Raw genomic sequence first — 23731 nt, forward strand, 5'->3', positions numbered from 1 at the left:
TTTGTTAGATGTGTCTTGACCTGCAGTTGTCTTAATGTTTACTTTCAATACTATAACATAAGATTTTGTATGCAATACTTGCAACAAAATCTTTTCCTAATAACTTAGTGTTTTAATGGTGACTAATGACCTAATCAGCTGTCCTAGTTCACATGTTGCTGAAAACCATACAGGAATTTTATAGCTGGTTTTTCTTTTTTTTCCTGTCTTCAATCTTTGTAACCCTTTTTGTACCTTTTTAAGTTGTTCTTACATAAACTCCTGGCCAAATGACAATGTCCCTTCACAGATACATTGCAACCAACTCTGAGGAGACTGGAACTAGATATGGGCACATCTTTTTCAGAATTTCACCTGAAACTCCAAAATATGTCTCTGTGTCCTGGCTATTGCATCCTTTCAAGCTTTCAAATTTGGCTTCTTCGGCAGGTTTCTTTCTGGTTCAGGTTTCTCAGCTACTTGTCTGGAAAAAGTTTCTGGAGTATTTGTGACCTTTATAAGCTATTTATACTGCAACAGCATGGAAGCAGAAATCCTTTTCCCAGAGAGATTAGAAATCTTTAGTGAAAAGATTTACACATAATTTTTGATGTTTATTTTTTAGCGTACTTCTCCAGATTAATCTTGGAAGTTGCAGTTAAGGCTATTGGAATACAACACATGTTAGAAATTCTGTAACATTTTATTCTTATATATAAAACAAAATGTGACCTTTTCGTTTCTTTACTAATGAAGTCAGCATCGTCTTACTTTGACCATTTCTCCAAATAAAAAAACCAAGCACACCCTGAAAGTAAAAGCACTTCCCAGCCTGTTTACATTCAAACTTTTGCCTGAAATGTAGACTATCCAGAGAGACTTCTCTGCCCAGTTTGAGGTGGGTTTAAAATCCAGTCTTCATTACTGTGGGCAGACATTATGCATGAGATCTTGGATCTGCAGCTTTATGCTCTGCATCCAACTTCTTTGGTGCTGTAGAGGTGTTAGTCTTGACTGAATTTGGGGGCAGGGGTCTCTGGGGGTTTAATGAGGATGAGAGAAGGGGGAGCTGAGATTGAAATATAATGATCCACGTTTCTTAAAGGAAGAGGTGACTGATGGTACACCTATAGTAAGCTGAAACACTTTCATTGCAGAGATTTCTCACAGTATTGGAATGGAAGAGCAACTTTCTGCTAAGTGGAAGTCATATTTAAAAATTAATTAAATAATTTATATTCATCAGAACAAATTGCTGTACAGTATAATGGATTTAAGTACTATGCTTTCTGTGGTTAATAAGTGGTAATATTTCCTAAAATGGTAGTAATAAAATAAAGGATATAGGTCTTAATGCTTCAGAAGAAGCTGACAAGTTAAGAATTAATTATGGGCAGATAAATTTTTAGATGTTTTTCCACTCTGCTGTGGGGATGTTAACAGCACTGTTTTTGCATTTCTAGTACATCTCATTATCCTTTCTAAATCCTCAGCAATATAGCTGGATTTTGTATGATAGACTTATATTTATGGCTGCTTGTACTGGTCTCTTCATGAGTGAAGCATGGCTTACACCCTCCCCTCAAATTTGACACAGTAGGCTATATGTGAAATTTATGGGTTATAAGGTTTTTGTTCATAGGATATGTTCATAGTATATAGAAATATTTAAATCATAAGTAAAAATGTAGAATGTGAGTATAGGAACAGTAAAAGAAACTATTAGTAAGGAATTTTTGGCCCATATTTGCCGTAAAAGCTAAGGAAAAAAATGTCCCGTTGTTAATATTGGCTACTTTTCATCCAGTATCTTGAAGTAGAAAAGTTGTGTGAGTGCGCTCATGATAAATATCAGTATTGTAAATTGCATTAGAAATCAGCTATCTTCAATTTTGGTTCTACTAATGTTGTGAGGTTTTTTCTTAAAATGGTAGTTAGGCATTTGGTCTTCTGAATTTAACTTGAGTATTGTACTAGTGAGTTGTCAGGTTATATTGGGGAAAATGAAAAATACTCTCTGTCTTCTGTTCAGAGTCTGCATCTGTGGACAAGTCTGTATCCCATTCTTGCACAACTCCTTCTACATCTTCTGCTTCTGGACTGAATCCAACTTCTGCGCCTGCTTCATCTGCTCCTACAGTTCCTGTTTCACCTATCCCACAATCACCAATTCCTCCATTACTTCAGGACCCAAATCTCCTTCGACAGCTGCTGCCTGCTCTGCAAGCCACCTTGCAGCTTAATAATTCTAGCGTAGATATATCCAAAATCAATGAAGGTAAGGATTCTTTAAAGTTTATGTAATCTCTCATTTACATACATTAGTGTATTATTGGATACCAGGCTGTAGTAAATAAAAGCCTTATTTTAAATGAAATGTGAATAAATGAATCCCTAGATAAAATGGAGATTTTTGTGGGGCTTTTTCCCATTAAACCTTCTCAACATTTAAGGTTTTCAGATTGATAAATGTTGATGTACATGAGCAGTCTAATTGAGACCGGTGACTTAATCTCTATATCAGCATTTGTCTGTTGCACAAAATATTGTTAGAGCTCTTTGTTCTTTTGTTTCATGCACTGTTCTTTGTTTTCTGTAGTTTGTGCTGCTGTTCTATTAATGTGTGTTGCAAATAGTGAAACTTCTAGGGGTTCTTAAATCTTGTTGCCTAACAACTTTTTTCTTTAGCATAACAAGTTAACCTCTCTGAATACAGGTAGCCTATCAGTAACTTTGCTAGCCAGTGAAATTTTGTGCATTTAATCGGTGTGTCCCTTACATTTTTGTCACATTGGCTTAGTTTGTTAGAAGTCAGTTTATCACTTACCTATAGTGCCTTTTTGCTGCAAGAGCAGGTAAAGTTGATGTATTTTGATTGCAGTTTTATCTAGTGTGTCTGCATGTAACAGGTTACTGATAAAGTAGTGTAGGATTTTTTTGTTTGCTTCTTGTATGGATCACCAATTTAAATAGGAAGTAAAACATCTATATGAGTGCCGAGAGTTAATTGTCTTTAACTTTCTGAAAGTGCAAATGAAGTAAGTGAAAATATGTACAAAATATTCTGTACCTTGCATTTATTTACCAGAAAAAGCTGTCAATTGTTTCCTTTTAACCAACAAATATTCTGTCTTTATTCAGTACTAATAGGTGAGTAGGTCATTGGTTTCTTTTTCCTGTGCAGGGAGAAGCCTTAGAACTGTAGTGCACTAGGTTGGATTGAAAAAAAGGTTGTTATGGTTGTATTGAAAAATGAAAGGTCCACTCAAGTGCAATTGTATTTTATTAAAAAGCTGCCTGGTGAAATTTCTAGTAATTTTCTCTTGCCATAACTAAGCAGCAGCTGTGTATGTCTTGGAACGAGAGTGTTCAGAATTGTTCTGATGGCATGAGGGCCTGGCTGTGTCCGTGTGGGCAGAGTGACTTCACCTTACACAGCAGGGCTGCCCTTACTGTGAACGTGATTCAGAGTTATTCTGTGCTTGTGCTGGTGAGTCAGTTTTTTTCAGGAGTGTGCATGAGTGGGATTTATGTTCAGGAAGTATCCCACAGAGCCTGTAGACCTTTTTGGAAAGGTTAGTTCAGAAGCTCATAGTTCAGGCTCTTTGTTGTCTCATACTGCAAGATGCTCTTTTTGTATTGTGCAGTTTTAAAATGGTTAAAAGTGATTGTTTGTTTTTTTTTTTTTACGGGAGGGGATGGCATGGGACAGTTAAATCCAGAACAGATTAGGGGTTTTTTAATTAGTAAGAAGAAACACAGATTTTTAAATTGAAAGATATTTGTTTTCCTCTTGAACATGAAGTCTGCCTCCCATTTCTTTTAGTGAGTTAAAGTGATCATGCTTTTTTCTTTTTTAAAAAAATTATTGTAGTGTAGAAAAACTTCACATATGTTCTGCTTACTGCAGTAGCAAATTGAATGAATTTTCTCTTGCTGTTAACAAGAATTATTACTGATCCATAAGATCAAGCAGAAAAGTTGAAGTTATTTTTTAAAAGAATTTTTGCAAGTGTATGCCTTAAAGTTAAACTGCTGAAGAAAGGACTTGCTAGATGTTCCCCATCAACTTGAAATCAAGTAACTGAAAATTCAGGTGGATCTTTGGTCATGGTAGATATGGAAATAATCTGAAAAAAAATGTACCTTAAATGTAATTAGCCAGTTTGAACAGTTTCAAGTGGTGGTCTAGAATTGTCAGTAAAACAGAATGTTTGTTTTCAGTTCTAACAGCAGCTGTGACACAAGCCTCTCTGCAGTCTATACTCCATAAAATTCTTACTGCTGGACCATCTGCTTTCAATATCACCTCCCTAATTTCTCAAGCTGCACAACTGTCTACGCAAGGTATTCAGAGTCTTTTTTTCACTTATGTAAATTTGTTACACAGCATTTTAAAAAGGCTGATACAGTTGTAGAATCTGTCTCTTGTCATATCTTTGGCCACACAGTGTGGAGAATGTTGAATGACGTCTTTTTCCAAAGAGAGGATAAAAGCTTTTCATTGAGAAGCAGGAACCTGACACACAACTAAGTAAACATGCTTCTCTGTCTCACCTTTTGGGATTTTCTTTTTATGTTAAGTAATTCTGTATGAGTAATGTGAAACTTCAGTGAGACTGACTCAGTTTATTCTGGACTGGAATTAGGTGTTAACGGTGTAAAACAAACTCTTCCTTACTTCAGCACCCATTCTGTACTGTGCAGCTGTGACTCTTGCGGGGCACTTTAAATTCTTAAAAGAAAGTTTCCTCTGTCTGGTGGGGGCCTTTTTTTTTTTTTTTTTTTTTTTCATCTTCCAGGCAAGATACTGTTTCAGGTATTTTCAATATGTTCTGGTTTGTAATTTCATAAAAATCCCCTTAAAACTTAGATTTAGAAACTTAAAACAATAAATTTATCTACAATAAATGAATAGGTAAACAGTACTAATGGTAGTTTTTAACCGTGGGTGAGAAACTGTTGGTATATTCCTAGAATGGGTTAATGGGTTTATATATAAACTGGTCATGCTTTCTTTTGGTTAAATCAAGTTAAGCACTCTAAAATAGGAGTCACAAATTATTTAGTCTCTTCTTGTTTGAAAAGCATTTCCTAATAGCTTCTTCTCTTTCCCCCTCCCCTGAAATTTTAGAATGAGGAGTTTGGGGAAAATACAATTCCTTAGCTAGGATTGTTGTTGTGCTCACAGTGAATATGTTTGTATATCATCTAATATAGCATACTCCAAAATACCAGAAAAATCTAATTTACGTTTAAGATAGGAAATGTTTTTAATAAAAGCAATTTTTTTTCCTTTACAGCTCAGCCATCTAATCAGTCTCCAATGTCTTTAACATCTGATGCCTCATCACCAAGATCATATGTGTCTCCAAGGATAAGCACGCCGCAGACTAACACTGTTCCACTTAAACCTTTGATGACTACACCACCAGTATCATCCCAGCAGAAGGTAAGCTCCTGCTCACTTATGCCATATTGTAATAAGAAGCCATTATACATAATATTAAGTACTGCTCCTATATATCCATGTGCTCACAGTTGTATATGGGATGCAACTGGAAGCAGCCACTTGACTGTGTATTGGAAGTTCAGCTCCAGCATGAAATCTAGTTTACTTTTCTTGAAGAAATTCTTAGGCTGGCTTCAAAGGCTGTCTGAAGATGATACCAAGGCTTCAGTATTCTAGCATATTTAAATAGAAACAAAAACATACTTCAGAGGCAACAGCTGACAATTCTGTTGATTTACCCAGTGAAAGGTGTTCAGAATGGGTGAGAGCCTCTCGGGGAAATTAACTTGATGTAGTCTCAGATTTGGTTTAGAAATGTTCTAGGTGCAGATCAATAACATAATGTCCCTTTCCCTTCCTGCCCTCTCACCTCTGTTCATTCAGAATTCCTTCACTGGATCAGTGACTAGGAAATGTAAATTGAAGCTAACATGTAAGCTCCTATGGTTCTTTCTGAGAAGCATGACTGTAGACTTTGAGATGAGACTCCCCCATCTTCCTAAAATCTGCTCTCTGTCACCATCCCTGCTTAGCTAAGGTGGTTTTTTTCTCAATTTTCTGCTCACTAACGTACCTCTAATGTCTTGGATGCCTTTGTGGAATGCTTTTGTGGAAAATACATTGCATTCCTCATTATATTCAAAATGCCTCATTTTCTTCCATCAGATTTTTTTCACAGGTACAAAGAAAACTAAGTGATTGTCCCAGTTTCTTGTGATCGACAGTGGTACAATAAATTGTAAAAGCTTAATGTGTGTACCAGTACTGATCGTTATCTTGGTTTTTGCCCCTGGATTGCATCCTCAATCTGTGTTCACATCCCATAGCTAGGTGGCAATTAATGTAATTATCAAATAGCAGGGTTGAGTTATTTGGCACTTCTAAATCCTGAGATATGAAAAAGAATCTTCTTAAGTTGTGTACTGTTGATAACTGGAAGTAGATCTCTTCTGGTCTCTACAACCCAGAGATTGTTTGTTAGTCCCAGAAGTAACAAATTTTGGTTCAGCAGCAGATACTTTGCCAATTCAGTAGGGAAAGAACTGTCTTGATAGTTCTTGTATTTATGTGACTCAGTTCATGAGATGGGAGCTTAGGTGGTGATAGCTCCCATGTGAGCTTGTCTGTTTAAGTAGCCTGTCAAGATATGTCAGTCAGGCTAGCTTGTCCAGTTGTAAGGTTTGAGGTAAATTATGCCTAATCAAGATGTGGTGCTGTGCCAGGACACACTTGGATTTAGAGCACATGGACTTAGGGCAGGCCAAGCTGAACTGGCCCTGTGCAAGAGGAGCCCGGTGCCAGATGCACAGGTATTTGAGCTGCCTGTGGCCCTGCATCAGTGCCATTGGCACAGTACAGTTGCATAGGACTGCTTGAACATGTCAGTACTGCTTTCAGACTGAAGCTGGTTTGTCTGCCTGCAGGTGTGCTGTGTGCAGCTCTGGGAGTCACAGACTCCAGGAGCCTGGGTGTCACCTTTTGCCTTTTAGCTGTGCCTGTATTGTATGATCAGAAACTGTTACGAATTTCTGCAGAATAGCTGTGGAAAGCACAGACTGGTCAAGCTCAGTGAGAATTTTGCTTTTGGTTAGTTGGTTTGTTTGGTTTTTTTAATTCATTTAGCCCTTACTATTTTTCTGTTTCTGGTGTATATATTTACAGTCTTTGAAAACATGGAATATTTGAGAGGTTTTGTAGTTAATTTATCTTACAAATACCACTTCTTCTTTATGATCTTTTTTGTTGTTGTTGTTGTGTTTTTGTTTGTTTTTGTTTTTGGATTTTGTTTGTTTTGGTTTTTGTTATCTTTACCAGCCAAAGAGCTGCTTACTTTACCAGTTTAGATCTGCAGTGTGACTCCCTTATTGCTGTTGGACTTTCCTTTTGAAATTGTTCCCTTCAAATAGCCTTGATGGTTTAATGTCTGCTTACAGGCTGAGCAAAATGCAGGCATTAATAGCAAAGTTCTTCATGCCATACATTTTATAAAGGTACTTGTGTAGTCTGTTCTCATAAATCAGTTTACTAACTGCTAATTTTTCTCCCCCTTCAACTACATGACTCTGTTTATTTCAACAGCAGAGTGATCTTACAATTATCTTGCTTTTTCATTTTAGTACCATGGTTTTTTCATGTGCTACTCTGATTTTTTTTATGCCTATTCGTCAAAAAGCCAGAAAGAACACATTTTCATTTTGATAATTTTAAAAGATGACTTTTCTTCTTAGACATATGAGAGTTTGAATTTGAATTAAGCCCCACCCCCTGCGTATTTAAATGCATCAAGTTGTGTCTTGAGCTTATTTTAGCAGATAGTGTCTGACTTACCATCTGTGGTTTGTTTCACAGAAATCTGTTTCTAAAACAGAGATTTTCTGGAGGTTCAGGTGACCACTAGTTAGTTAGTAATGTACACTAATGTGAAGTCAGCAAAGGCCAGACTGACTGGACAGTTTGGGGTTTTTTTTGTCTTTATGGATCCCTAGAAGCCCTAGGAGTATTTTCTCTTTGCTCCCTCCCTTTTCTCTTAAAATAGTTAGCTTGATTTTGCAGAGTGGAGGATAAATTTTGAAGCTGAACCTCCGTTGAATATACGTTTAAAATTGACTGAGGTATGTAAAGTGTTGGGCCAGAAGAAGTATCTTGAACTTCATTTACTGTAAATTAGACATTATATTCCCAAACTTATCATCCCAATATAGTTCAGAAGATCACAGAGAAGACTGTATCTTACTACTGGTATCATAATACCTTGCATTGAATGTGTACTACAAAGGAAAAGCAGGAAGGGGCTGATGACTGTTTTTTTTAGACACCTGTGAGTTTAGAACTTAGAGAAAAGGGAGCAGCGAACTGATAAATATGCTTTAGATTTTCTTTTACTTTTTGATAGAGATGTTTTTAATTGTGATGTAATTATGTTCTTGACACTGCGTAATGTATTTTCAAGTAGGGAACTCTTAATTTTGTACATGAAGATTTTATTTAGGTAATGAACAACTCTTCTGAGGTTGAAAATTAGCTCAGTGCTCAGATGGAAGATACAGACAAAAATAATATTGAGTTGATCTGTTTTGCCTAATAGGCTTGCGATATTTTGACAGGTCACATGGGTCTAAATTTGCTTCTGTTATGTCTATTAATAACCCCTTAGTAAAAAAGAAAATCTTCCTGTCACAGCTGTGGAACTAGATTTTTTTTTAAGAAGAACACCTTGTGAAGAAAATAAAAATTGTGTCAACAAAAGGCCTTGTATCAAAAAAAACCCCACAGATGTTGAAACTGTAATTTCCTTGCGTTTTTCTGTTTCTTAACACTTGCTCTTTACTGCGGAGGAATTCTAATGAAATTTTGAACTTTGCAGGTTGCTACTCCAGGTGTTAAACAAGGACCAGCTTCCCAGGCAGCACCTCAGCAGCCAGTAATAGCTGACAAGCAGGCGGGTCATGAACCTGCCTCTCCACGAAGTCTTCAGCGTTCAAGGTACAGTGAAATGCTTCTCTGTTCTGTCATTAGTTTATCTGCATTCAGTTTGTGTTGTATATATTGCAGTTAGTGCACTCTTCTTTGGCCCGTTTATTGAACATATGATTTAACTGCTGCTGCTGAGATGATGTAGTTGAGTACATTTGTTACATAGTTAGTGTGGTAGATTCTGCATTTTTGCAGTAATCATTAGACTATTCTCACAGAAGCAAAATGGAACTCATAGTTGTGTTCTGTCACTCTGGTGTCAATTTTATAAGTGATTCCTTGTATTGCAATTTCAGAGTTGGGAGTTTCTGTCTCTGTGCAGTTACGGAATCTGTGATTTGCTTAGTGTTAGGTGTTTGTAGTGTCTTGCCGTAGTGTAGCTTGATTTTGAAATTGGCATGATTTTTCGGTTTGTCAGGTGATTTTGCGGCTCTAATGAAAAACATTAAAAATTAAGTTTCGCAAATACCTTGGCCAGACTTTTTTGTCAACATTGCAACTTACTCAGATGTTGTATGATACCAGCATTTAACCATTGATTTGGTTCCAGGGGCTGTAATCAAAGATGTCTTGAGATGCTTTTGTGATGGAGTCATGGTATAGATCTGTGGCAGGAAGAAATTGACTTTTTTAGAGGTTCTGTAAATAACAGTTCTTAATAGCTGGATTTTTAGAGTGGTTGAATAAGATGTGTGGTGCTGTATGGTATTAAAAAAATAAACAAAAAACCAAAACCCAATACTCTTGCATTGTCAGCATACCTGAAGCTACATGTGGTGGTGCTTTCCAGATCATAAAATAATGAGATCCTTTTATGTGCCCTTCTGGGACTAATAACAAAGGGGACCTTTGTTTTCTTTGTTGGTTTTGGCTGTTTTTGTGGAGAGAAGGGATTTATTTTGTGTTCTGAGGTTTTTTGGGGGACTGGGTTATCTGTTGTGTGCTTGGCAGTCCTGTCCCTTGGCTTTACTGGAGACCTTGCAGTATTGACCAGTTTGAGGGTACAGGCACAAGCAAGTCAGAAGTTTAGAGGTTTTTAATGTGGGCTGTTTTACAGACACTTGATTCTAATCTTTGTCAGATTACAAGCCTGTAACTAATTTATCTCTTTTAGGAGAATAAAGGCAAAGTGTCCAGCTCCAGTCTTAGTAATTATGACTGGTGCTATTTAAATCTTTCTGAATTACAAAGCAAAGATCAAATTACACTTTGCAGCAAGCTAAGCTTTTTTTTTGAGGAGTTGGTGAGGTCTTGGGGGACAGCTTTCAGTCACAGACCCTTTTGTTCTTTGCTCATCACCCTTTCCCCACAGGAGGTCTTCTTAAGAAGGACAGTCTTATTCTTTACCATGGCTTGGAGTCTGTGTGAGTTGATACTGATGGGCATTTGTCCTGCTAGTCCATACCTCACCCTGCCTTTGTGTGACATGACTGTACTCTGGCCTGGCCCTTGCCTAGGGTGAGTTTAGGAATCTGCTGTCCCTCTGCAAACCATTGCTCTGTGTGGTGTCAGAGTTTTGGTGGAGGAAGCTGAGTTTGCCCCAGCACTGCTGAAGCAGGGGCATTGTGCAGGTAGCACAGTCCCGTGGCTGAGGGGGAGGTGGTGTGCAGGCCAGGATGAAGGATACTGAGACAGTGTTAGTATTGTTCAGTATCCTGTGTCTCTTAAATTAATACACAGAAAAGTTTGTAACTCTTTTGTATGGTACATTGTGAGTTTATGCGATTTCAGTTTGCTTTGGAAGTGTCTCACTCCCAGCAAGTGGAAGATTAGGGAATATGTGACTTGGAAAAACCTGTGTGACTGATATTTTCTTTTGTTGCGTGCAGTGGAGTTGAATGAAAGTGGACCAGCTCAGATTGATTTACTTACCTGCAAAAGATTTGCTGCATCCAGGCAGTATGTCTGAATTGATATATGGAACAGATGATTCCTTTGTAGGTGAAAGCAGTCAGCTGGATTGGGAATTGCTCTTGGGAGCTAATTGTCCTTTACTTTTGTAGGAGTGAAGAACAATTTAACAAACTGAACTGTGGACAGATGGTCCAAAATCTTTTTAGCTCTGTGAATTAAGGTTGTATTTTTCTCTAGCTTAAATACAGATTAATTGAGCAGAAGTTAATCAGAACTGCATTTCCTTGGCTCATTAAAAATTTTAAGTGAATGGAGCTGAAATTATTTTTGACTTGTTGGGGTGGACAGACTGTGTAAGAAAACCCGAGTAGCTATTGCTGGCTTTAAAGAAGTGAACATTTCAGCCGTGTAAATTGGGAAATTAACACAGTGCAGGCATACAGTCAGTCTGTCTGTTAGAGATTATTCCAAAGATGCACCATGAATTATGGCTGCTTTAAAATTGAAACTAAATGAGTGCTTCCATAATTAATAGTTTCATCAGGTGGGTAGTTTCTTTTTGTTTTCAGAAAGGACTGAGAAAAAATTTCCTTTACCTTGGGAAAGTGCTGTGAAGGGAGGAATTAAATACCTAATTTTTTGTAGGTTGTAAAATTCTGAAATTTGTAGAAATTCTGAAATTCAGAACCATAGTGTTCTTGTACCCTTTTTACAGATATTTTTGCCCCTCTGGAGGCATTCTGTTACTTGTGGCATAGTCAGTCTTCAACTCAGCTAAGGCAAGTGTTTGCCTTTAGTGAAGCATTTGAAAATACTGTGGTAGTTTGGAACAGTCATTACTGCATTCGTAGCTCCCCCTGCTGCTAACATAGCAGTGCCTAGGATATTTTGTGACTTTATTTTTGAAAAGTCCACAGATTTTTATTTATTTATTTTCTTGAAACATTTCTGATGTATTAGAGTGATTTTTACTGATGAAGTAGAAGACAGGCTGATAAATGGAGGCAAGTCACAGGGGGAACTTTAATTCTAGTAGAACTAATGAGTAAATAAGGTTATGCCTGAATTCTACTTAGTAGCCTTTCTCTGCACCATCACTATCTTGATGCTAAATGAACACAATGAAACTAAGAATAATTTACTTTGGAACTGAATGCTAGTTGTGGTCTACTTTGGTCCCAACTTAGAGTAGGTCTGGCAAGTTTGAATTACTAAGGGCATTATTTAGGTGAATTCTTTTTAATATCTCAGAATATTTTCTTATATTTGACTGCCCTTGTGGTGATTTTTTTTTCTCATGTCTAATTAGAATTTCCTGTGGTACACCTTTTCTCTGCCTCTTGTTCTATCAGTGCACATTTCTGAGAGGAGCCTGTTCTCTCCATAAGTAGTAAAAATCTGTAAAAAGAACCGTCAATCCCCTTCCCCTCAGCCTTCTGTTTTTCAGACTGGATAAACTTTAAGCTTCTCCTGATATAACATGTGTTTCAGCCCCTTAGTCATCTGTGTGGTCCTCTGTCACATTCCTTTGCTATAGCAGTTTAGTTCTTGTCCAGTTTTAGGCTTCCCATTACACAGTGCTCCAGATACTGTGAATCTCATAAGCTTTGAAACAAGGGGAGGAATTGGTTTTTATTATAGGGGAACTGCTTCGTGCCTCTTATTGACTTGGTGACTCTCTGACTTTGTTCCAGCCGGTCCCTGTCAGATGTCCAATTTGCCGTCTGTAATTCTTAATTCTGTAATTCTTTGCATGTGTGAGTTGATTAGAATAAATGTCTGGGCATTGGACTAGAAAGATAGTTGTATTTTGTTAAGGATGTTGTCAGTCTTCAAGGGGACCTTGAAGGTGATGAATCAAAAGTTGTTTAATATTTGGTTCTCCTTCATAATACTTTCTTCTTGCTGCAAGTGATACAAAATTTTAAGCAATAGACTGAAATTATGGCCGGTGTTGAAAAGCCAGTGGGAGAGTTGTACTTACACAATTAGTGCTACTATTTCTTAGTGTATGTAGTGCCAAAGAACATTTAACTGTGAGGTACCATCACTGTTACGCTGAGTATGTTTCCAGTAAAGCATTCAGGTTTGGTGGCTAGCAATCAAGTTTGGTGGCTACAAACACACTGCTCCTGTGTGCATTCTCTGTTCTCCTGAGTGCATTCAGTGAAGATGTACAATGTCACAGAACCATCTAGGTTGTGTTTTGACATGAGTAGTAAACTTCTGAAATCCCATGTGGCTGTATTTTCAGATCAGGACATTGGGCATTGTTCTTAGTTATTATTGTGGCAAACCTCTGTTGAATAAACCTGTTTCACTCCCATCTGATACATCATTACTGAAAATTTTAGAGTTGCAGCTGTTTGAAGGAAGAGCATACATGTATATATTTTCTATCCAACACCATCTAGGCGCAGCTTATATCTCTTGAACAGCTCTGAGTTAAAAACCAGACAAACACAAAGTCCTAACAAACAACAAAAACCCCCTGTTACATGTAGCACTCAGACAGTTCCAATAAAAGTTAGAGGTTTGTAGAAAGGTGGCTCAGGTTTGGTCTACCAGAAGTATTTACCTGTGGTTGAATACTTTATGTATTTTTGTGCCTGGAAGCAATGAATTTTCAGTGTTCATTTCTCTATAGGTTCACATATATTTTTAAATGCTCACTTGCCTTTTTTAATTCTTTCTTCTAGTAGTCAAAGAAGTCCATCACCAGGTCCAAATCATACCTCTAGCAGTAGTGCATCAAACTCAACACCTGCGCCACAGAATACATCTGTACGACCCACATGTTCATTAACACCCACGCTAGCAGCACACTTCAATGAAAACCTTATAAAGCATGTTCAAGGCTGGCCTGCAGATCACGCAGAAAAGCAGGTGAGTACTCCTTTGCTTGTTACCTGTGAGAGTGCATAATGTATAGCTTAAAATTTGTGTTTCTTACTTTTTTTTCTTTTTTTTTGTTTTCTTACTTAATTTCTGTTGCTTTTTTTAGGAATTAAAAGTACTAAAACGCTTGTGCTTGTCCTTAGCCAGAAGAGAGAAAAGACAGATTAGGCCAGACCTGTAGGTTTTATATGTGTTTGCCTTTCAGTGGTTAGGTATTTTCAGTCTCACTTGAAGTGTCAGTGCTTTTGAAATCCCCTCAGATGAGTAGCTAGTCTCATAATTATTTTCTTACTGCTAAAATTCTGTTGAAATTTGCAGAGAACATAGAGTTCAACATATTTTTTCATAATGATATTTTGGTTATGTGGAAAATGTTATAAATTAGGTATAGAGTTAAACTATTTGAGTGTACTCCATAATTTAGTTACTGAGTTGTTAGATCTACACAGTGAATAAGAAACTTTACCTTGTTTGTAAACTAATGTAGAGTACTCAGACTGAATTTGGGCTATTTTTACATAATGGGAATTCCAGTCGAGTTGCCATCAATATATTATAGCTAATTGCATGAAACCTGTTCTGTTGTAGTAATACAAAGAAACTGGATGCATGTCAGCTGCTTGGAATGTATTACTCAAAGGAACCATATTGGTTATTGAATCTAGTTCAGTTCTTTCCAAAGGCAGCCCTATCTAATGCAGTCTGTTAGGGGTAATAATCTTATCCAACCCAGTTTACTTTGGTCTCTTAAAGAGTTGTTGCCTGCTGGCACAAGTCTCCACTGGAGACTTTTGGGTAGTAGCTTGCAAGATGACTCTTACAAGCACAGTCTAAACTGACACTCTGTTAGGATTCTTGCTTCTTTTAATTGATTTTTTAAAAATAAGTTTCAAGACATTACCAGCCTGTACTGAATCAAACACTGAGTCATTGCTGTGGAGTGTCTTTAAGGAAATTATGTAGCACAGGCACTTATGTATGGCCTTGGTCTGTGGTTTTGGAAGTATTATTTTCACTGTGTACTGAATTCACAAGTATCTTAATATAGAAAACAGATTTATGCTGTGCATGGCTTTTGAGATCTTTTTTCCCATGTTGGTAATAAAGATAGCAAAAAACTCAGCTAATGCTAGGCAGTCATGTACCCAGTTGGGTACTTCTCCCTTTGTGCTATGTGCTGTATTGTCCTGTCCACTATTTGAGATGATTTCACATGGTAGTGTTGTTTATAGACCAGTGAATAGTAACATTTGAGGAACCCAAGTGAGATATTAGTTATAAAAGTGAATGGAAGTATAGGTGCAATATGTAGTGAAGAAGATAACATAGAATAAAGTGGAAAGACTAAAAATGCAGTGCCTTGTTTTTTTCAGATAGCTGCCAGATATATAGTGTAATTTGAAATTAGGGCAGAAGAGCACATGCCAGAGTAAACTGAAAACTAAATAAGTAAATAAATTAGAAGAGTCAGGACAGGTATGTGCTAAAGGAGTTAGACTTGAGGAAATGTGCTGTAGTTAATAGTTAAAACATTCTTGAATTACAGCAGTTACCTCACAGAGCTCATAAAAAGCACTTAACATGGAAAACTGAAAAATAATTCAGTAACTGGAGTTGTGCAGAGAAGACATGGGCAATTTTATCCTGCTGGAGACTGGGGTACTCCTGGATGTTGAACTACAGAAAAGAAGACTTTTAATGTAGGGAATTAGAACACAAAATGCAGCTTTGGACTGGAGAAATGCCAAAAGTTGATGAAGACCTGTGCTAAATAACATTGTTTTTGGGAAGTAAAATTAAGTATACAAGTACCTAAGCAGATGTGGATGAATCTCAGTGGGCAGCTAAGCACCACACAGCCACTTGCTTGCTCTGCCCCAGCTGGATAGGGGAAACAATTAGGCAAAAGAGAAAACTCAGGAGTTGAGGTAAAAGCAGGTTAAAGAGTAGAAGAGGGTGAGGGAAAGTGATGCAAAAGCAGTCACTATGATCCAGCCAGTGCACAGCCAGTCCCTGAGCCTTGGCAACCCTGGAACACTGTCCCCTGGTTTTACTGCTGAGCATGACTCATTGTATGGTGTGAAATATCCCTGAGGTCAGCTGGGGTCATCTGTCCCAGTTTGTTCCTTCCCTACCTATTCTCCACCCACAGCGTATTTGCTGGGTGGAGAGGGGGTCAGAGAGAGAAAGGGAAGAACCCTCGATGCTGTCTGTGTAGGGTCTGCTTAGAAATAGCTAAAACGTTACTGTGTTATCAGTGCTGGCTTGGTCACAGATTCAAAACCTGGACTGCTATGAAGAGAATTAATTCCATCCCAGCCAGACCCAGTGTAGCTGATGGTAACATTGCTAAATAGTAATGCTGCAGGGAAGGCTGTGTTTTGAAACAATTTTTCCATGTGCTACTTGAAAGAAGTCCTGTTCCTTATTACAGTGTAATACACAGAGTAATTATACTGGTCTCCTTGGTGCTGTTGAGTAGTTCTCTGGAGTCATATCCTGTTCAGTGATGACACTTCAAGAAATGCACAAATTGGGAATTTGATAGGTCATGCCCTTTAAATTTACACTTCTGCTTGTCTCCAGCTGACTAAGTGGGAATATTAAAGTAATGGAGTTGGTCTGTTAAAGAACACCTGAAGAGGGTTGCAAAGTTGGTTTTTTTTTGTCAGGTAGGAGGTAGCTGGAAAGAAGGTAGCATTCAGTTATTTTTGTCACTAAGGCTTAATTAGATGGGAAATTTAAGTCTGCTGTTGGAATAATGGCTGGAGACTCTTGAAAACTACTTGGAAAAAATATTTTTGAAACTCCAAGCATTGTCACATACTACCTTTCAAGATGGTTGGGTAAACATGTGTTAGGATCAAAAAAGTCTAAACTATCCCTGCCTTAGCATTAGACAGTTTCTGGGCAGCAGTGTTGTTTATTTGTGTTTGAAAATGTGCTTTTGTAGAGAACTTAACGTGCTTCTGATTTAATACTCCCTTTTGAAATTAGAGTGCTTTGCTGTTTCAAGAGACACTCATCCAGCAATTCTCTAGCTACTGCCAGTTGTTTCCAGTGCATAATTCAAAATCCTGACCTTTATGTTTAACCACTGCAGGCATCAAGATTACGTGAGGAAGCCCATAACATGGGAAGTGTGCATATGTCAGAAATTTGTACTGAATTAAAGAATTTAAGGTCTTTAGTTCGAGTATGTGAAATTCAAGCAACTTTGCGTGAGCAAAGGTAAGTGTGTGCTCTGTGCTTACCTTCAGTTTTTAGGGTGTTACTGGAACTTCCATTCTGGCACTGTTGTGCGTGAGTTCTCTTTACTGATGATTCTATAAGTACACCAGTACTTGCCATGTTTGCAAACTGTCTTCCCCTATGTATGTTCTGCCTGTTTCTCTCCACTAAATAGAACCAGATACGCAATTTCTGTATCTAATTTTACTTGAATCGAAAAGAAATATCTTTGCAGCAACCTTAATGCATTACAAAAAACTGATTAACTCACAGTATTTCAGCATGCTTCTGAAGTATCCGCCCATATATAATGCATAGATCATATAGGTACACATCTGCACAGCTTATCCTGTTTAACACTGCAGTTTATATGAGAGATTCAATAGGTCTAAAGCGAGAGCAAGTTTGAACAGGTGTAATTTACATCACAAGCTGAGGAAAAGTTAATGTTTGCTTATATTTAAGTCAGTGATAGCAGGTGTCTTATGTATTGCTGAAGTGATATACAGCCATGCTTTTGAAAACTTGTGTAAGATTGGAAACTGTAATCATAAAATACGTGCTCAAAATACTCACCAGTAGGCATGATTTTGTATCTGCTTGCATACTCAGTTTCCTCTTCCAGTTATGTTATCCCAACTATTAAGTCACACTAGAGTTTGAATACAATGCTTCTGATTTACTGTTTGAAATTGCATTAATTAATTGCATTGCATGCTGTTAAAATAGCTGCATTTATTCTAGAAGCTTTTGCATTTTGGCACTTAGTGAAACAATCCTTTAGGAGCAGGCTATATTAGATTTGTAAACCTTTCCTGATAAAGAGTTGAGAATTCCCATTCTTTCTGAAGCTTTATTTCATAAAGTACTTCACATCATTCACTACATGAATTATGATTTCTGGAGTGTATTTAATGAACTGGTTTCTTACAGTTTTAATTTCCTAAGGTGTCATTTGTCTCTGACTGCACATTTGATCTGAAATAAGTCAAATGTCATTGTTCAGCTCATTAAATAGCACCTTCTTTCTTGTACACTTTGTATCCTTAAACTGTCAATGGATAATTATTATTATGACTTTGAGTCTGTAGTAACATGTATCTTTTATTTTTGCTGCAATCCCAAAGATGTGGAATACAAGGCATAAGTAAACAAGCTGATGGGGGAGGCTTTCAAAAAAGGATGGGATTATCAAAATCAGTTCACTTAAACGATGATGCTATTTCTGTACTTCTGCACGGGAGAGTATTACTTACATTTCTTCTAAGAAGGAACTTCATCTCTAGACAAAGCACATACATTTTTTGAATCATGACTGACAGCATGTGAAAAGGCACTTTTAATTGACTGATACATTTCATATACCCATGCCTTGAAGTTAAATGTTGTCTTTTCAGTGTGTCTGTATTCATATATTATTTTCTACCTACTTCTCAGTAGAAAATTCATTTTTAATGAACTGGGCACATATTTGTAAAGTGTTCCATGAAAGTGCTGAATTGATGCTTTTTCTGCATTTATTAAAGTTGCTTCAGGCTTCATAGAATATTTATATAAAACCTAAACTCTCCTTGTTTCTTACTTCACTGACATGTTTGCATTATACTTCAGCATCATGCAAAGTGGTTTCAAAATATTCATTAAAAATTCTGGGAAACAGTCCTGTGAACCAGATGTTTGTTAGTTGCAGCAATTGCTTATGTCAGTTCAGAAGAAGAAGTGTATTAAAAGTTGTGAGCAATCTAATTTATTTCTAAGCAAAGTGTAGTTACAACAGTTTTTCTTAGATGCTCTTTAATGATGCCTCAAATATTTTCAAGGTTGGAGCTTACCATGACTGTAGAGATTACCATCGGCCACAGAGCCAAATACGTTAAAAAAAGTGAGTGAGAAGAAAACTCACTTTTTTTTAAAAAAATGAGCACTTGGGCTTGTTTTACAATCTCAAACTGCATGCCACAGTTGCTGCTCTCCAGATTGTTCAGTTACTTGGCATACTTGCCAGCGTCCTGCTTTTTCTGGGAGCTACTACATTCAAGTGGAGAGCAAACCTAAACATAACTCTGTATCAGTCATAGTAGAAATAGAGCAACTTATTTGAACTGAAGTGTCAATTGCACCAAGCTTTTGTGCATCTGCATATGGCTGTAGGTTATTGAACAGATTGGGAATAAACTTGTTACCTGAACTTTTTAATGGGAACTTGGTATCTTTCACTGAAATTGTAGTACTTGTGTACTTATGTAATACATCTGTATAATGCAAATGTTTATACTAACTTGTTTCTTTTCTCTTTGCAGGATACTATTTTTGAGGCAACAAATTAAAGAACTTGAAAAGCTAAAGAATCAGAATTCCTTCATGGTGTGAAAAGTTGTAAACAATTGCACATGGTTTTGAGTACAGGAACTATTAAACTGATGCCCAGTCTTAACACTTTTGAGCTGCATTTGAGTAGACTTTGGACCGTTGAGCTGGGCAGAAAAAAAAGTTGACATGGGGAAGGGGACAGGAGGGAGTCAAATTCAGGGGAAAGATACAAGAATGATTTGTAAAACCCTTGAAATGTAGATTTCTTGTAGATGTATTCTTCACGTTGTAAATATATTTTGTAGAGTGAAGCCATGGGAAGCCATGTGTATCAGAGCTTAGACATCCAAAACTAATCAATGCTGAGGTGGCTAAATACCTAGCCTCTTACATGTAAACCTGTCTGCAAAATTAGCTTTCTTTTTTTTTTTTCTTTTTTTTTTCTTTTTTCTTTTTTTTTTTTCTTTTTTTTTTTTTTTTTTTTTTCTAGTTAATTTATCATTCAGAAAATTTTAATTTCCTAAAATTCAATGCAAGCGCCAGGCGATTTGTGTCTAAGGCTGCAACAGTTTGGGCAATGTACAAAATACCACGAAACAACTGTTTCCACACTTGCACCGAGTCGAGAGCAGTGCTTCTCCATTTCTGTTTTACAGAGAAATGTTTTTCATCTTCTGTGTTCCATTTCCCCGTGAAATCCTAAATCTGATTTTATCAGCTTTCTAATGCTTCTAATTTTCTCTTTTCTTAAGGCACTGTTGCTATGGCACTTTTTCTATAATCTTTTCATTCCTGTGTACAGTAGCTTAAAATTGCAGTGATTGAGCATAACCCACTTGTTTGTATAAATTATTGAAACGTATTTCCATTTGCACCCTGTAAGAATGGACTTAGAGTACTGCTGGGCATGTGTGCTGAAAGTACATTACTTGCTCAAATATAAGGAAATAGCCCAATGAACATGTTAACATGGTTGTGGGAGGGGAAAGAGGAAAAAAAAAAAACTAGTCAGATGTGAATTGTATCTGTTGTAATAAACATGTTAAAGCAAAGAAACACTGGTTTTCATTTCCTTTGGTCATCACATTAAAATTTGGTATTTTTGGGGATTCTTTATTAGAACTGTTCTTGTTGAACATTTTTGTACTTAAATAATTCCTCAAGGGAGGTTTTGTTTAAAACTTGTAAACAGGAAAATGTGTATAAAATATTTAAGGAAATATAAAATTCAACAAGGATGATTTAAGACACCTCCCCAACAGTTGTCATATGTTAACTCCTGGTTTACCTGTCTTGATATTATGACATTTCATTTCGAAGGATGTTTGTGTTGTAGCTAACTGTTTAAGTCTGGTGCTGACTGCTGTTCTTAACCATCACAAAACGCTGAATTTGTGTAATTGGAGCAACTCACCGTTTGAAAATGGTGGAAAAGCTCAGCTTTGTATATTGTTTCCTAAAGTATATTAAAAATAAAAAAGAAACTATTGCTACTACAAAATAAACGTGACTTTTTCTTTGCTTAAAAACAACAGAAATCGTGATGGCAGTACTAGTTTAATATTTGTAGAGGTGTATATGTCACAGCAGTCTGTTAAGTAGGAAAGATGGTAGGAGATGGATTAAAAAAAAATAATGATACAGGTGTTGACACATGAACATGTGATGCTTTGTGTTTTGTTCCTAAAAAATATTTCCGGCACCAGAAAAGGTACTTGATTTTTTGTGTTGAGTGAGTTTGGACTGATTTTTAAAATCAGGTTTTGATCAGTGGAAGCTGAATGCTCTGACATAACAAAACACTGCAAATGGAGCAAGTTGAAATACCTAACAACAGTGGAAAGTTGGGACAGATGAATGTATAATTTTTCCTCACTTTTTAACCCGGTATGTTCTGTTGTATTTCATATCAGAAAATGGGAGTGATCTTGAATGAATTAATTTAAACATACATTGTTTCTGCATTTTTAGAGACCCAAAACTGAGTGACAAAATTCTTCCTGAGACTTTCAAATTTGCCTTGCATCCTATTTTTGGAAGCTGCCCAAGTGTAGGGAAGACAGCATGTGAAGTGCATGAGTGTGCAAGAGATCAACAGTGACTGTCCTTAGTTTGGGTATTTTGCTGTTGAGTTAGTTGCTGAGACAAAGGTGGCTTCTATCTTTTATGCTGGCTCTATTTTCCATGAGCTTATTTTGTTTCCTTTTGACTGTTATATTGCCCTCTATAATATCTTGTATCAATGAACTTCAGAAGTTAATTTTCTTTGTAGAAAATTACTTTGGATGATTTTTTAAAAATCTCTGTTTTGAATTAATTTTCTTATGTTTAACTACTGCCTGTTATCTTGCAGTTTTGCAGGAGAGTATCCTTCACACCTTGTTGTATTTGCTCACCATGCAATAGCTTTCTTCCCCATCCTCCACACCCTCCAAGACCTGGAGCTGTTGTTAGCTGAGGAGGGACAGCCTGCCAGACTCTGACTAGTAATAGACAAGTTGGGGAAGAGGATTGCAGGCATGGCTTTATAGTCGGCACCTAACGAGTTGGTTAGGTTAAGGTCCTTCAAAATGGCTTCGCTAAGATGCAAATACAATCCTGGCCTTACAGTGTGATCTGAAGACCCTCTTCAGCTTCTGTAGTGGTGTGCCAAAGCCGGCATTCCATAAACTCCGTGGGGGAAAACCACTGATTTTTTTCCTCCCTATCTAATCTTCTATCTGGAGCTGGACAAAAATGAGCAGGTACACTGAGACCTATTATTAGATTACCAGCTTTTCATTAATTTTCCATTCTGAAACTGTTGCTATCCTTCACACTGGTTAATTAAAAGGACTTTATTGAATTGCTCTACACCTGTAAGTCAAAACAAGTGAAATTCCCCTGGATCAAGCCTTTTATTTTTCCTAGGTGGGTGTTCAGAAGGTGTTGATTTGGGCTGTGGGATGTGTGTTCTGTATTAATTACTTAATAGAGATTGTCAAGGACAAGTGATGAGAAACTGGGGAAAGAGCTGTTGCTGCATATGTTGCTCTTGATTTTCTTGTTATGCATTTGCTGAGCAGCTATCTAGTGTAATAGAGAAACAGCCTTCAGAATCGCTGAAATTGTCTGAGCTGGTACAGCCATACTGCAAGCAGTGCCATTGGGGTAGTACTTTATCAGATATTGTGGCATGCTCAAGGACTACAGCAGGAGCAGCTTAATTAGATTATAAAATGACATGATTGATCCAAGGAATTCCTATTTTTACTTTATTGTTAAGGCACTCTTAATACTTCTGCAGGTGAATGTATTCTTTGCACTGAACCTGATCTGAAGGTGCTGTGGTCAACTGCTTAATTTGCATCAACTTTCCCTGCCTACACTGATCTGTAGTGATGCAGTTTTCAGACTAATTTTATTAATTGTATCTCTTGGTACAAGCATCTTAGTGTTGCAATTAAAATATATATTCAGAAATAGTATAATTGAGGCCAGGAGGAATTTTTAAGATATCCATTATTTTTTGTAGCAGCCTGGTTGCAAAGATATATGAGAAAATACTGGGTAGTTGTACCATGCCTTCTAAATCAGTGGGTCAAAGAAGGCCATGTCTTACTGTCACCCTTTTATTCCAGTGTCACTTTGCCTGTGATGAGAACCTGAGGACTTAGAAAATCAGAGTCCTTTGTTGCTGTGAGTTCAGCTGCCATGGCCAGTACTGTAAATTCTGCTGCAAGGAAGGAAGGAGTGATGCACCCTGAGCATCACTGCCATGGTTCCTCAGGATACTTGTGAGTCTGCTGTGTCTAAGAGACAATCACTTCAACTCTGCATCAACACACAACTGTTTTTATATATAGTTAAATATCAAGTCCATTGGAATTAGCTGGATGGTCGTGTGAATACGTCATCCTTACTGCTGATGCTGATTCTGTCCTCACTGGATCAGTCTCATTTACAGGTACAAGATGATAAGGAGGCAAATCTGGATGTTTTAAAAATAATGCTTCAACTTTCAGAAGTATCCAGCAGAAGAATGTTCTGAGCCAAAGTGCCATCTCATTGATATCAGCACTACTCTTCTGCCCATCATTGCTGTTTAACGATATGTGGAGGTTTCTTTTGTTCTGTTTTTTTTTTAAATATTATTTCTTAGGAATTGGAGCTTTTGATGTGGGAGGAATCTGTTTTGTTGCCTAGCAAAAGGAAAAAAATCCCCTTTTTTGACGGTTGTTTTCCTGTAGTCAGTCAAGCAAAAGCTTTCATTTGCAACTGAGATCCATATAGGTGTTGATTTTGCAAGAAAAATATTTCAGCATTGTTAGTTTTGAATTCCAGTTACACATCACTCTGTTTAGATACCTGTCTCTAGTCTACAACAGATGCTCAAAAAGATTCAGTCTTTCATAGCTGTAGGTGTCAGCTTTATCTTCCTATCTTCCATGGGTGCCTGTGTTGCTGCTGCTATACTAACCCATCTGGAACTGT

At 37.2% G+C, this 23731-nt stretch overlaps 1 protein-coding gene across 3 annotated transcripts in view; it reads left to right on the forward strand.

The window, feature by feature from the left end:
* Window positions 1–20070, forward strand: part of WAC (WW domain containing adaptor with coiled-coil) — a 55445-nt gene extending 35375 nt beyond the window's left edge. Inside the window, exons 8-14 of one of the 3 annotated variants that reach the window (XM_056483084.1) lie at window positions 2012–2257; window positions 4204–4326; window positions 5283–5431; window positions 8856–8974; window positions 13519–13705; window positions 16821–16948; window positions 19249–20070. In XM_056483084.1, coding sequence (XP_056339059.1) covers window positions 2012–2257; window positions 4204–4326; window positions 5283–5431; window positions 8856–8974; window positions 13519–13705; window positions 16821–16948; window positions 19249–19318 — 1022 coding nt within the window. In that variant the 3' untranslated portion in view covers window positions 19319–20070. The remainder of the gene's footprint in view (window positions 1–2011; window positions 2258–4203; window positions 4327–5282; window positions 5432–8855; window positions 8975–13518; window positions 13706–16820; window positions 16949–19248) is intronic. The other 2 variants (XM_056483085.1, XM_056483086.1) reach the window with 2 other exon arrangements.
* Window positions 20071–23731: the final 3661 nt, after the last annotated feature.

This window comes from Oenanthe melanoleuca, chromosome 2, assembly GCF_029582105.1.
Source record: "Oenanthe melanoleuca isolate GR-GAL-2019-014 chromosome 2, OMel1.0, whole genome shotgun sequence".
Lineage (NCBI taxonomy): Eukaryota > Metazoa > Chordata > Aves > Passeriformes > Muscicapidae > Oenanthe > Oenanthe melanoleuca.